The sequence below is a fragment of the Suillus bovinus genome (genome assembly GCF_016758785.1).
Source record: "Suillus bovinus strain UH-Sbo-P2 chromosome Unknown EDB93scaffold_59, whole genome shotgun sequence".
Lineage (NCBI taxonomy): Eukaryota > Fungi > Basidiomycota > Agaricomycetes > Boletales > Suillaceae > Suillus > Suillus bovinus.
In genome coordinates this window covers 48,792-61,606 of record NW_024542115.1, presented here as the reverse complement: position 1 = coordinate 61,606, position 12,815 = coordinate 48,792, and the positions used below count along the sequence as shown (strand labels likewise).

The following is a 12,815-nucleotide window of genomic DNA, read 5'->3' as shown; positions in this document are numbered from 1 at the left end:
GATACTCACGCATGACTAACCCGATAGCTGTCAGTTGCTGTACTACATAACATAGCGAGTCGTTGGTCGCATCTGTGACTTGTCATGCAGGCTCAGCAAACAAAAATCAGGTAACATAATGTGATATTACTTGAGGGCATATCTTCAAAAGACATGCACTGAAATATCTTCCAACCCATTTATTCTGATTACAAGTTACTTGGTACGCCACATAAACTAATCGCAAATACGTCATAACTAGGATACAAAACTTCCGGGTCTGTTGAAATTTCAACAGAGAATAATGCATGATGTGGTCACATTCAACACACGGCTTCAGTACACGCCAGGTATGATCCGATACTTCACTTTTCGGGCCCACGCCTCCCATTCGTCTCCGAAGGCAGAATGCATCATCCTATCTTCTCTCTTCGTTCTTCTTAACGTCGCAAAAATCACCGCTGTACACACAACGGAAGTTCCAGCGACAACCGGTAACACTCCAGGGATCCTCGCAGATATGCCAGAGGTCCTTAACCATGAGTTGGGAGAGCCATGTAGAATGATGATCCCGAGGCACATCATCATCATTCCTGTGTAAGAAGGGTGGCGGACAATTGCGTAAGGTCCTGTGGTGATAAGCTGATGATCTTGACGTATGCTGAGCAGAAACGTGAAATGGCGACCGAGGGTTCGGTAGCATAACCAGCGGATGAATGCACCACTAGTCACGAGACCACAGCCCACAAGAAAGGAAGGAGTGATGGGGACGTCTGTGAGAGTGCTCAGATATTTCGATATCATTCGCAAAACTGATGGCATTTTTGAGGAATCGACGCGGCGAGCTATAATGGCAGCTACCTCTGCCACTGCCCCCGCCCAGTATAGCCCCTGGATATCGACCAAAATCCTTTCAATGAAGATCTCCTAAGAATATGCAGAATTCGGACGAACGGATATGGTTTGCGAGGGATATCTCATTTTACGAAAATAAGATGTGAGAAAAACCAGAGTCTGACCATCATGATATAATTCTTCATCGGATGAAGAATGAGGAGGTGTGATTGCTACCTGGACTGCGATAGCAGATGAGAGAACTAGAGGTATTTTGAGAAGTGACATGTCCAGTTGGATGGACTTGGTGGCAACGAGTTACTGACCTTTAGTAGTGCTACGTAGTGTATTGGTGCCAACCAGAGTTGTGACGTGAGTGCCACGAGGTGCTCCATCGATCTGAACCCGTCATCGGCATCAGTGTTGCAAGACGGGGGCCCCCCATGGGTGCAGTAACGATTTCAATGACCTTCTGGAAATTGTTTGTCAAATGGGATCAGATTCCGGAGGCCCCATCAGGGCTGCCAGGTACTATGTACTGTGGTGGATCTTTGCTTACAGTTTGATCTACAGCGGAGTGTGAAAAATCTATGCGGCATGACGGCAAATCGACATAGCGGGGCCCTGCATGATGTAGTAACAACGTCGATCCGACTCGATGACCTGGAATCCGACTGCGGTCGACGTCTTTGGATAGTACTCTTTTATCGATGTTTAAATTTACTCCTACGTACTCCACGGCCGGCCACCACTGTCACCAAGAGAAATGTAATTGACGCAGGTGCCATACAAGCGGATCCCGGCCGTTCTCGCTCTTATAAGATGGCCCAGTTGTATCGAGACGGAGCACAAGTGCAATCAAGCATTTGACAATCATGGCTCAACTAGCATCTCCTCATGCACTCTACATATCAGAGATATTGTTCGCCATCTCATATCACCTCGCAGATGACAAGAAAACGCTAGCGCGTCTTGCTCGCTGTTGTCATGCATTTTCGGAACCTGCTCTCAGTGTTCTATGGTCTTCGGTGCGATCTTTTTCGCCATTCATTCCCCTTCTGCCGCCGACCGTGAAGTTATTATGGGTGAGCATAAAATCTTTGAAGCAATTACGTTATACTCAAGGATGTGTAGGACCACGGTCAATTTGACGAAGTAACCCTTGCCGAGTTTCAGTGCCCCCCTGAAGAAGAATGGAGGGTATTTGACAGTTACGCCCGCAGAGTACGCAGGCTAAACTCTGGATCGTGTCACCAAACAGTGGCCCGCATACGCTCCGGAACCACTTCATTTCCTTTGCTACGATCTCTGTCTCTTCAGCTCGCCGAGCCCCTTGATGTGCAAGGGCACCTTTTCTCGGACTCGTTACGCTCTCTGAAGATATCTGGACCTGCATATGTGCATTGCAAAGATGACCGTGTCCAAATGGCCATCGCCCAGGTAGCTCGCGATGCGCCATTGGTGGAATATCTTCATATAGAAGATTATACATATTCTGTTGCGCAATCATCACTACCACCTCTCAATTTTGCCCATCTCCGAGCTGTCGAAATATCTGCATTTTTCGATTACAGCCTCCTACAATCTCTTTGCCACATCCTTTCCGAAGCACCTGTGACACAACTCAAAGTCGAGCTCCCACCCCTCCCAAATAAGGAGTGGAATATCTCAACTCCTGTCTTTCCTGCTCTGACATCATTGCAAATTTGTGGCAATCCAGCTTCTGCCGAACGATTCGTATTCCATCTTACCAGCGTGGGTCTTCAGGAGCTTAGCATCCACCACACAAGAGGACCCGCGAGCGCCGCGGATTACCGCCAACTTCTTTCGCTTGTTGCGGATAAATACAGCGACACTCTTCAGCAACTCTCGCTATCACTCAGTCAGTCACCCACCCCGAACTACCCATACGATCTTTCCCAAGCAGTTCTCGATGACTTTTACGCGCTCGCACCGCGTTTCAGTCGACTAGAGACTCTCCACCTCTCGTTGCCGCACAATCGCTACGTTCATCTAGCGCCTGAGCCGACAGTCGAGTCTCCTACATGGCCATCTCTCAAGCTTTTGGACTTTTAAGTGACATAGTGTTTTATACGAAAGGACTAAAAGGACGCTCAGCGCTTTATATTTTAGGAAGTATATATGCCGTGTTAATCATGTGTTAGGTTATTGTTAATGCGAACGTGGAACATGAGAAGACTGCGGCAGTGTGGGAGTCAGCACTGAAATGGTGCGTCAGTGAGACATACGGATTATTGCATGATAAAGTGGATGACATGGCATCTGATGCAAGCAAACCGACTCCGGCTGGCAGGAATCTGGGACGTTTCCCGCATGAAATGTGAGTTGTAAGCAATTTTTCAAGTCAGTTCGCTGATGACCGGGACCATTTATTGTAGCTATTATTAGTGCTTGAGTATTCACGACATCTCGATCAGCACAAGCACATTGTATCCTCTTCCAACGAACATTCTAGATTGCCAGCGCGGGTACAGGTCGTGCTGTTTCAATTTCCCAAAGACGTGGAAATTGCCATGTTGACTAGTAGTATTGCATAAGCGGAGCCTCATCCCGGCCTGCAGGGAATGTTCAATAAGACCAGGGAAGTATTTTCTATTTCATGCTTTGATGTATTTCTAGGGCAAGGTTACTATTGGCAGCGTGGCTTGAAGAGGCCGAATCGGATGAAATCGAAGGCATAAAGCTTGCTCTACTTGCACTCTATCAGCCCAACAAACAGTCTTATTCCGCTTGAAATATGGAAGGCCTCACCAACTACTATCGATGACAACGAGAAAGCACGCAGGAATATCAATTGCGATGGTTTGGGTCTTACACTGTTGGGAGGAATCATGCGAGGATTTCACTACGACAAAAACGCCTGCGCTGGTTTGGACCTTTTCGATGCATTTAGCATCGATTCTAGTGACCGTCTATCTACCCATGCTTTCTAAGCAAAACGTGCTCTTTTCTCGACAAGGTAAGCAATACTAGTATATTCAATTTTTCTGGAACACTCGAAAGGTTTTCAGTGATGTACACAAAATCTTTGCCCTTGGAGGGCAACACAAGCTTCGCATTTGTTCGTCTCACCCCTCCGCCTGACGAGCTCCAATCTGAACTCGTTCCAAACTTGCCGCCGGGATATCACTGTCATCCTGGTATCGATTTTTAGCACTCTTGCTTATACACTAACTGCGGGTGCACGTGTCGTATGTCATCGAGCTCATTCCCCATCTTTTAGTGCCGCACTTCCTGCCGTGTCCGCAGTACTCCACGATATGTACTTTAGGATGTTTTCAAGAGGATTGTTGTTCGTCAGCGTCAGCCCGCCTTGTTTTCACGTCCGACTGACCCAATGACTGTACGACATAACATAGTGAGTCGTTGGTTGCATCTGACTTGGTACGCGTCTCAACAGAAAAACAATCAAGTTACTTGGTACGCCACACACCAATTGCAAATACAACACACAATACATAACTAGGATGCAATAATTTGAAATTTAAACAGAATAATAACGCATGTTACCGTCATATTCAACACACGGCTTCAGTACACGCCAGGTATGATCCGGTACTTCACTTTTCTCGCCCATGCCTCCCATTCGCCTTTGAAGGTAGAATGCATCAGCTCATCTTCCTCCTTCGTTCTTCTGAACAACCCAAAATTCACCACTGTACACACAACGGAAGTTCCAGCGACAACTGGTATCACTCCAGGGATCCTCGCAGATATGCCAGAGGCCCTTAACCATGAATTGGGAGAGCCATGCAGAATGATGATTCCGAAGCAGAGCATCATCATTCCTGTGTAAGAAGGGTGGCGGACGATCGCGTAAGGTCCTGTGGTGATAAGCCGATGATCTTGACGTATGCTGAGCAGAAACGTGAAATGGCGACCGAGGGTTCGGTAGCATAACCAGCGGATGAATGCACCACTAGTCACGAGACCACAGCCCACAAGAAAGGAAGGAGTGATGGGGACGTCTGTGAGAGTGCTCAGAGCTTTCGATATCGTTCGCAAAACTGATGGCATTTTTGAGGAATCGACGTGGCGAGCTATGATGGCAGCTATTTCTGTCAATGCCTCCACCCAGCACAGCCCCTGGATATCGACCAAAATCCGTTCAATCGAAATCTCCTAGAAATACTCAAAGCTCAGACGTACGTATATCATTTGCCGAGCACCTTTCATTTTAAAAAGAAAACGCACGAGATCCAAAGTTTCCTGCAACTTCCTCCTCGGATGCAGAATGAGGAGGTGTGACTGCTACCTGGACTGCAATAGCTGATGAGAGAACTAGAGGTATTTTGAGGAGCGACATGCTTAGTTGAATGGACTTGATGGCAATGGATTAGTGGCCTTTATTAGTACTTTGATGGAGACACTGACGACTGATCGGCCCTCATGCACATGATTGAATGAATGTAGAATAAAAATAGTTATACATAACATACTGGTCACTGGTGACCAGAGCCGTGACGTGGAGTGCCAGGGCGAGGTGCTGGCACGTTGATCTGATCTCCCCGTGCATCGGTGATTCGGTATAGTAACAACTTCAACATTGGCCTAATCGTTTGCGCTTCTTCAAGTTCATGCACGAACGTTTCAATACCAATGCGGTGGACGCACCGTTTTATTGAATAATAAATTCTTGTAAGTGATTACGCAAGTTCAAGTTACACTCAAGAATGTGTACCCTTACTGAATTCCAGTGCCTAGGTGACCCTGAAGAAGAATGGAGGGTATTTGACATTTACGCCAGCCGAGTGCGCAGGTTGAATTCTGGATCGTGTCACAAAACAATGGCCTGCATACGCTCTGGAACCACTTCATTCCCTTTGCTACGATCTCTGTCTCTTCAACTCGCCGAATCCCTTGATGTGCAAGGGCACCTTCTCGGACGCATTGCGCTCTTTGAAGATATCCGGACCTGCGTATCTAAATTGCAAAGATGGTAACCGTGTCCAAATTGCCAGCCGGCCATCGCCCACGAAGCTCGCGATGCGCCATTGGTGGAATATCATCACATCGAATATTATACATATCCTGTTGCGCAATCATCACTGCCACCTCTCCATTTTACCCATCTCCGAGCTGTCGAAATATCTGCACTTTTCAATTACACCCTCCTACAGTCTTAACTTTGTCAAACGCACCGTATGACATGACTCAAACTCGAGAGCTCGAGCTTCCAACACTCCTGCAATAAGTAAGGAATGAAATATTTGAACCTGTTCTGACTCATCATTGCCAACTTGTGAATTTGTAGCAATCCGGCTTCTGCCGAAAATTTCGTATTCCATCTTATCAGCAAGGGTCTTCAGAAGCTTAGTACTTAGTGTTAGCGCACATGACGTGCACGTGAGCGATACGAACACGGACACGGCTTGCGGAGTTGAGAGGTTGGAATACCAACCACGGACGACGTATATATCTTACCAGTCATCATTCCCCCCTTGCCTCAGTCCGTTACATCTGACTGAGGGTAAGTCACTTATTATCATCATGCCGTACCTAGATTACTCACGTATCACTTATAGAGACTGATATTGTCTAGGTACTTGCTAATCCCAGTCTGTTACATCTGACTGAGGAGACTGATACTGTCTAGATTCACAGGTTATGAGCCCTGCTCACTCGTAAAGAAACGAGCGAGCGGAAACCTCCTAGACAGCCTTGCTTCTTAAGAAGAGGCACATCACCACTCCACAGATTCTCGGCACGCATCACGCTTCGATGATTTTCATCTTTCCTGTTTGGGCAAGAAGCACATCCAACACGATGCACGTACCCCCCCTATTTTCTCTCTCTGCGTATATAAGGATGGACCCCTCGTGTTAATGCCCTCATGTCTCTCTCCCTAAACCTATCACCAATAATGTCAAGGAGCTCTGGACTGAAACCCCATACTCATTCAAAAAGCTCTTCAACCAATACACCAACCATGTCTACTACCTCTGTCACTGTTATTACTCTCAGCCAGACTGATCTTGAGAAGATCGAGGTCCTGGACCGTGGCCAGAACAATTGGGGTGTTTGGTCAGATAAGTTACAAAACTACTTACTTCTCAAGCACAGTGGAGGCTACCTACTTGGCGTCATAGCACACCCAGACCCTGTCTCTGATCCCTCCGGCGCAGCCACTTGGGACCTCAATAATATCTGTGTTATAGCCGCCCTCCATACTCGTTCTAGTTCGGAAGAACAAGAATTTCTGCACCCTTTTACCAACACATTCTTAGCTTGGTCTGTGCTGAAGGCACGTCATGAGAAAGTTGGGCCAATTGCCCAGATTCTCCTCATTCAACAGGCTCTTGCCGTATGATACCGCCGCTCTGAACGTCTGTCCTCCACCAGCACTCAAATCAGTGACCTCGTCAGATGCATATATGTGATCGGCCTACCAAAGGAGGATGATTTTCTTACCATCATGATGCTGAATGCCATGACTGACGACCTCCCTCATGTCCGCAACCACATCACTGATGCTCTCTCCACCAGCACCTCCACTACTGTCTATGGGCCCTCCAACATTCGTTCTCATCTCGACGTCGAACAACAACTCATCGACACTGAGAAACTGAAGGGACCTGGAGACCTGGCTATGGTTACATCCAGCAAAGGTAACTGCCACAATGCGCGCCCAGGCAAAATCTGCTCAGAGTGCAATGTTGCCGGCCATTCCTTCTGCTGTACTACGTGTGGGAGCTGGGGCCACCTTGCGAAAGACTGTTTCAGTAAGGGTGGCACCATGGAGGGTAAGCGTGATGAAGTCCTGGCACGTAAACGTGCTGCCCATGACTCCGCAGCCATGAAGGGAGGGTCCTTCACCTCCAAGGTGCCTGCCAAGACTGCCGCTATGGGGAAACCTGGCGGTTTGCGCTATGACCAGGGAGGACATGCTTACCTCCTTGATGGCAGCGGCGAGGCTATATATATGGCCACTACACCTTCAGCCGTGCCTCCCACCACTTCTTCCACCACACAGGAGTTTGTGGGACTCGCATATGATCCTGCTCCCTCCGCATTCATTAATGAACTCCCTGGCTCCAATGACAAAGAGTATAATGCCTTGCTTGCCGCTGTGGATGATCTGCAGACGAGTATCGACTGGCGCACTCACACTAAGACTGTTGTTTTCACTGGACTTACCTACAAAGCTCCCAACTAACGTCAACGCACTGTCATCGACCCATCCATCATTCCATTCTTCCTTGACAGTGGCGCATCCATTCACATTAGTAATGTTGAGTCAGACTTTTATTCCCTGCAGCCAGTTCCCCCTTGTTCCGTTAATGGCGTTGGCGGATCCTCCATCCAGGCCATCGGCATCGGCTCCATCCGTCTGATAATTGCAAAAGGCATTCACTTGACGCTTGACCATGTTTTATTCATTCCTGCTGCAACTGTTTGCCTCATCTCCGTATCTGCCATCTGCGCAGCTCATCGTTGTGTCGTGTCCTTCAATGCTTCCTCTTGCTGGGTCCAGGCTCGCAATGGGACATGCATGCTCACCGGCAACCTCACCTCCCGTCGCTTGTACGCCTTGTCTGGTGGGCACCTATCAGCCGACCATGCTTATCTCGTGCAACGTCAGCCCACCCTGCAATCATGGCACCGTCGCCTTGGCCATGCTCATTATCGCGCAGTCTATGATCTTGCATGCTCAGGCAACACCACTGGTATGCCCATTGATCTCTCTACCCAACCACCCATTTGTGACGCTTGTGTTCTCGGCAAGCAGACCAAGACTAGTGTTCCCAAAGTTCGGGTAGGAGATCGCGCAAGTAGGAGACTGGGTATTGTACACGTCGACTTGATGGAGCATCCAGACACTGTGTCCGCTGCAGGAAATAAGTACATAATGGACATCATTGATGATTTTTCTTCCTACTCCTGGGCTATCCCGCTTGCAGCTAAGAGCGATGCCTTCCCTTCACTCTTGGCTTGGGAACGTGCATGCAAACTCGAGACTGGGCTAATGGTTGGAATTTATCGGTCCGACAATGGTGAACTCAAGTCAGAGTCCATGCGTGAGTGGCTCCTGATGTGTGGTACTCAACACCAATTCACAGCACCAAACACCTCTGCCCAAAATAGATGCGTCGAACACCTCCACAGAACTCTAATGGGTAAAGCGTGTGCTATACGTTCAGCTTGTAATGTACCTCCGAACTGTTGGGATGAATTCGTTTTAACCGCATGTTACCTGTCTAATCGCACACCCATCGTCTCACAGTCCGGTCATACCCCTTTCGAACGCTGGTTCATTCGTAAACTGGACTTATCCCATCTGTGTGAGATTGGCTGCTGCGCATTCGTCCTTGTCCAGAATCGCCACAATCCCAAGATCTACAACAGGTCTGTCGAATGTGTCCTTATTTGTTATTTGCTGGACTCGAAGGCATATCGCTGCTACCACCGTGAATCACATAAGGTGTTCATATCCTACCATGATTCCTTCATTGAATCTCACCATGACAGCGATATTCCCTTACACCTGGGTGTTATCCTAGGAGGCGAGGAAAGTGCTCCTGATAGCCCTACCTCCCCTACTACCATCCCCTCTCAGCGTGCGACTGTCACAGATGCTCACAATGATGACATATCGCCTGTGCCATGTCAATCTGACCCCCCCACACCCCTGTTCCATCTGAACGACTTTGTGCGGCTGGAGGCATCCCATACACTTCAGCCACCCAAAAGGCCGTTCTGAACTCTATGTCAGCAGCTGATTGTCTTCGCTCCCTTAAGCCTATGCCCATGGCCCTACCTGATGAAGCTGCCTTGGCCACCATGGTCTCTGCAGACAAGCTCGCACATCTCGCAGACCTATTTGCTGCCATGCCTGACCACTTTGATAGCGAACACCCAGATGATCCATCAAGCTACGCCGAAGCTATGGCATCCGTTGATGCCCCCCATTGGAAAGTTGCGCTGCAGGAGGAGTTTGAGTCTCTTCGCGATTTGGGTGTCTACAAGCTTGACCCACGCTCATCAGTGCCTACTGGTCAAAAGGTGATGAAGGGACGCCCTGTGTTCAAATTGAAGTGAGACCAACACGGAAAGCCCGCTCGCTTCAAAGCCTGGTATGTCTGCAGAGGTTATTCCACCGTCTGGGGTCAGGATTACACAAAGACCTCAGCACCTACTGCCCGACTAGAGTCTTTCCGCGTCCTCGCTCATCTGGGTGCAGCCCTCGACTGGGAAATCGAGCAGCTTGATATCAAGACTGCATTCCTCTACAGGCTACTCGATCCTGACGAAGTTTGCTACATGGAGCAGCCTGAGGGCTTCGTCGAGGTGGGGCTGGACGACCACATTTGGGAGCTGCGTCGTGGATTATATGGTATGAAGCAGGGGGGCCTCATCTGGAACTGCACTATGAATCAAGCGATGCTTTCCCGGGGATTCACACATCTTAAATGCGAACATTGCATCTACTACAGGTGTACTGATACAGGTATCATACTTGTTGCGATACATGTTGATGACTTCTTCACCGTTGGTAGCTCTACAGCCGCCATATCTGCCTTCAAAGAACAACTGCGCACAAAATGGACGGTATCCGACTTAGGTGCTGTACACTTTTGTCTGGGTATTGCAATTGACCGTGATCGCCCTGCCTGTACTATCAGCCTGTCTCAAGGTGCTCTCATCGACCGCATAGTCAAGCAATTCGGGCTTAAAGATGCGGTACCGGTCTCTGTGCCCATGGAACCCAGCTTACATCTCCCCCGCCATCACCATGCTCCATCCTCTGCAGAAGAATGTGACCTTATGGCATGGACACCCTACCGTTCTCTGGTCAGCTCTCTCATGTACTTGGCCATCGGCACACGACCCAACATCGCTTACACCATCCAGCAACTTTGCAAGTTCCTAGATAGCTATGGACGTGCCCACTGGGAGGCAGCTAAGCGAGTTGTGCGCTACCTTAAGGGGACTCGTGATGTAGCGCTTGTTCTTGGTGGCGACCATACAGCGCGCCTGTTACAAGAACATCTAGACGCTTGGGCCCCTACTATTTTTCTCCTCATCCTCCTCGTATCAGCCCTTGCATCATACCCTTACCCCGACCTCACCCTCATTATCCTCGTCATCCTCGCATTCCCTTTCGCCCTCTACTTGTCACTCCAGCAGAGCCAGTACATCTGGCCGGACCCTTTCGCTGACGAAGCATACCCATGCTCCGTTCCACCACCTGACTGATCCTGTGGACAGTCCCTTTGCCCTTACCGTCCGGACGGTAACCTATGATCTGATGCACGACGCATCCCCTTTGCCCTTTTCCCTTTCTTGATCTCTGACTCGATGCGCAGTCGCACATGCGACTTATACTTAGATCCGCAGCTGCACGATCGTGCCCCTGCGCGTTTCACTTCTTATTTTCGATCTTTGACTCACTTTCTTATCTAGCACGTTCTACCTCGACCGAACGTGCCTTCCTGTTATGGTTATACCCTTTACCGATTGCCTCTCCCGGTAGTATGAGTTATCACCCACTAATATGTCTCCTGTCCTCTATATAAACTCGCTACCATGTACTATATTCCCTAACTTGAATCTACTTGGTTCTTGACCTCCTACTCTCACCAGAGTGATCCTTTCTGCCTCGCCAGCAGTCTATATTCTATCTTCTTATTTGCTCTTCGTAGGATAAGCCTATAGTCTCGATCTTTACTCATCGACTTCGTCGACGAGCAAAGCCCCTGTTAACTAGTCGGACTTCTGTCCTTCTAATTAACAACGATCTTACGATTAACCTTTGGGTGTTGTAAGCCTAGGCCGATTTAGCTTATCGTCTTGCATCCGCATGACATAAGCTACCCGATTTGGACATAGGCAGTTAAACCTTACTTGCCGACGCGTCGCCAAGTAAGACCCCTAACCTTGGGCTAGCCCAAGGACGTCCTCGACCGTTGACGACACAAGCTCTGTTTGAGCGTCGCCAACAGATACCATCCAAGTCGTAACAGCGCCTCCTCGGCTATACTGACAGCGATCTTGCGAGTTGCATTGACACACACTGATCGGTCAGTGGTTACTGTTGTACACTGGGAAGTGGGGTCATCACCTGGAGTGCCCGTCAACAGAAGACCGTCTCTTTGTCCACCTGTGAAGCAGAATACATCGCCACATCAGAAGCAGCATCCGAACTCACATGGCTGTGCTCTCTTCTGGGCAAACTTGAATTTACACAACTATCCGCGACTCCCCTTCTATGCGACAACAATGGCAGTATTGTTCTAACCGAGGATTCATCATTTCATGCGCGCGTGAAACAAATCAACATTAAACATTACTCCATTCGGCAGAAGGTTGAATTGGGCCAGCTAAAACTTCATTACATCAAATCCAAAGACAATCTGGTGGATATATTCACGAAGGCACTTCCTCGAAAAGACTTCAAACGTCTGCGCAACTATCTTGGCCTCCGCTGAATCAGTTGAGGAGGAGTGTCCACCATGTTTGCATCGAGGAGGAGTGTTAGCGCACATGACGTGCATGTGAGCGATACGAACACAGACACAGCTTGCGGAGTTGAGAGGTTGGAATACCAACCATGAACAACATATATATATCTTACCAGTCATCATTCCCCCCTTCCCTCAGTCCGTTACATCTGACTGAGGGTAAGTTGCTTATTATCATCACGCCGTACCTAGATTACTCACGTATCACTTATAGAGACTGATACTGCCTAGGTACTTGCTAATCCCAGTCCATTACATCTGACTGAGGAGACTGATACTGTCTAGATTCACACTTAGTATCCACCACATAAGAGGACCTGCGAGCTACTTAGGCTCGTGACCAGCTTGGTGTATACTACCACGGATAAACGAGTGGTGTAGCCAGGCTGGTCGATCTGGGAGTGGTGTGGCAGGGCGGAGCGAGGAGTTTGAAATTTGATAGGTGCCAGTCGTGCCAAAGGTAGTTCCGATCATATAGCACAAGTTATACTCCAAGTCTGCTCTCGCTCAGATTGTACA

General features: G+C 48.7%; 4 protein-coding genes across 4 annotated transcripts; 2 read left to right on the top strand and 2 right to left on the bottom strand.

The window, feature by feature from the left end:
• Positions 1-315: 315 nt before the first annotated feature.
• On the bottom strand, positions 316-1,101 carry EDB93DRAFT_1090809 (uncharacterized protein; the record flags this gene model as incomplete). The annotated part of the gene is made up of 2 exons (XM_041446300.1): positions 316-906; positions 988-1,101. The coding sequence occupies 2 exons, from the start codon at positions 1,099-1,101 to the stop codon at positions 316-318; spliced, it is 705 nt and encodes a 234-aa protein (XP_041304562.1).
• Positions 1,102-1,688: 587 nt separating this feature from the next.
• On the top strand, positions 1,689-2,889 carry EDB93DRAFT_1253437 (uncharacterized protein; the record flags this gene model as incomplete). The annotated part of the gene is made up of 2 exons (XM_041453453.1): positions 1,689-1,898; positions 1,948-2,889. 2 exons carry the CDS (start codon positions 1,689-1,691, stop codon positions 2,887-2,889), a joined length of 1,152 nt encoding a protein of 383 aa, XP_041304561.1.
• A 200-nt stretch (positions 2,890-3,089) lies between these two features.
• Positions 3,090-3,988, top strand: EDB93DRAFT_1106420 (uncharacterized protein; the record flags this gene model as incomplete). Its single annotated transcript, XM_041447615.1, has 4 exons — positions 3,090-3,154; positions 3,542-3,702; positions 3,728-3,793; positions 3,846-3,988. The coding sequence occupies 4 exons, from the start codon at positions 3,090-3,092 to the stop codon at positions 3,986-3,988; spliced, it is 435 nt and encodes a 144-aa protein (XP_041304560.1).
• A 377-nt stretch (positions 3,989-4,365) lies between these two features.
• On the bottom strand, positions 4,366-5,140 carry EDB93DRAFT_1242140 (uncharacterized protein; the record flags this gene model as incomplete). The annotated part of the gene is made up of 2 exons (XM_041451976.1): positions 4,366-4,920; positions 5,051-5,140. The coding sequence occupies 2 exons, from the start codon at positions 5,138-5,140 to the stop codon at positions 4,366-4,368; spliced, it is 645 nt and encodes a 214-aa protein (XP_041304559.1).
• Between the last annotated feature and the right edge of the window lie 7,675 nt (positions 5,141-12,815).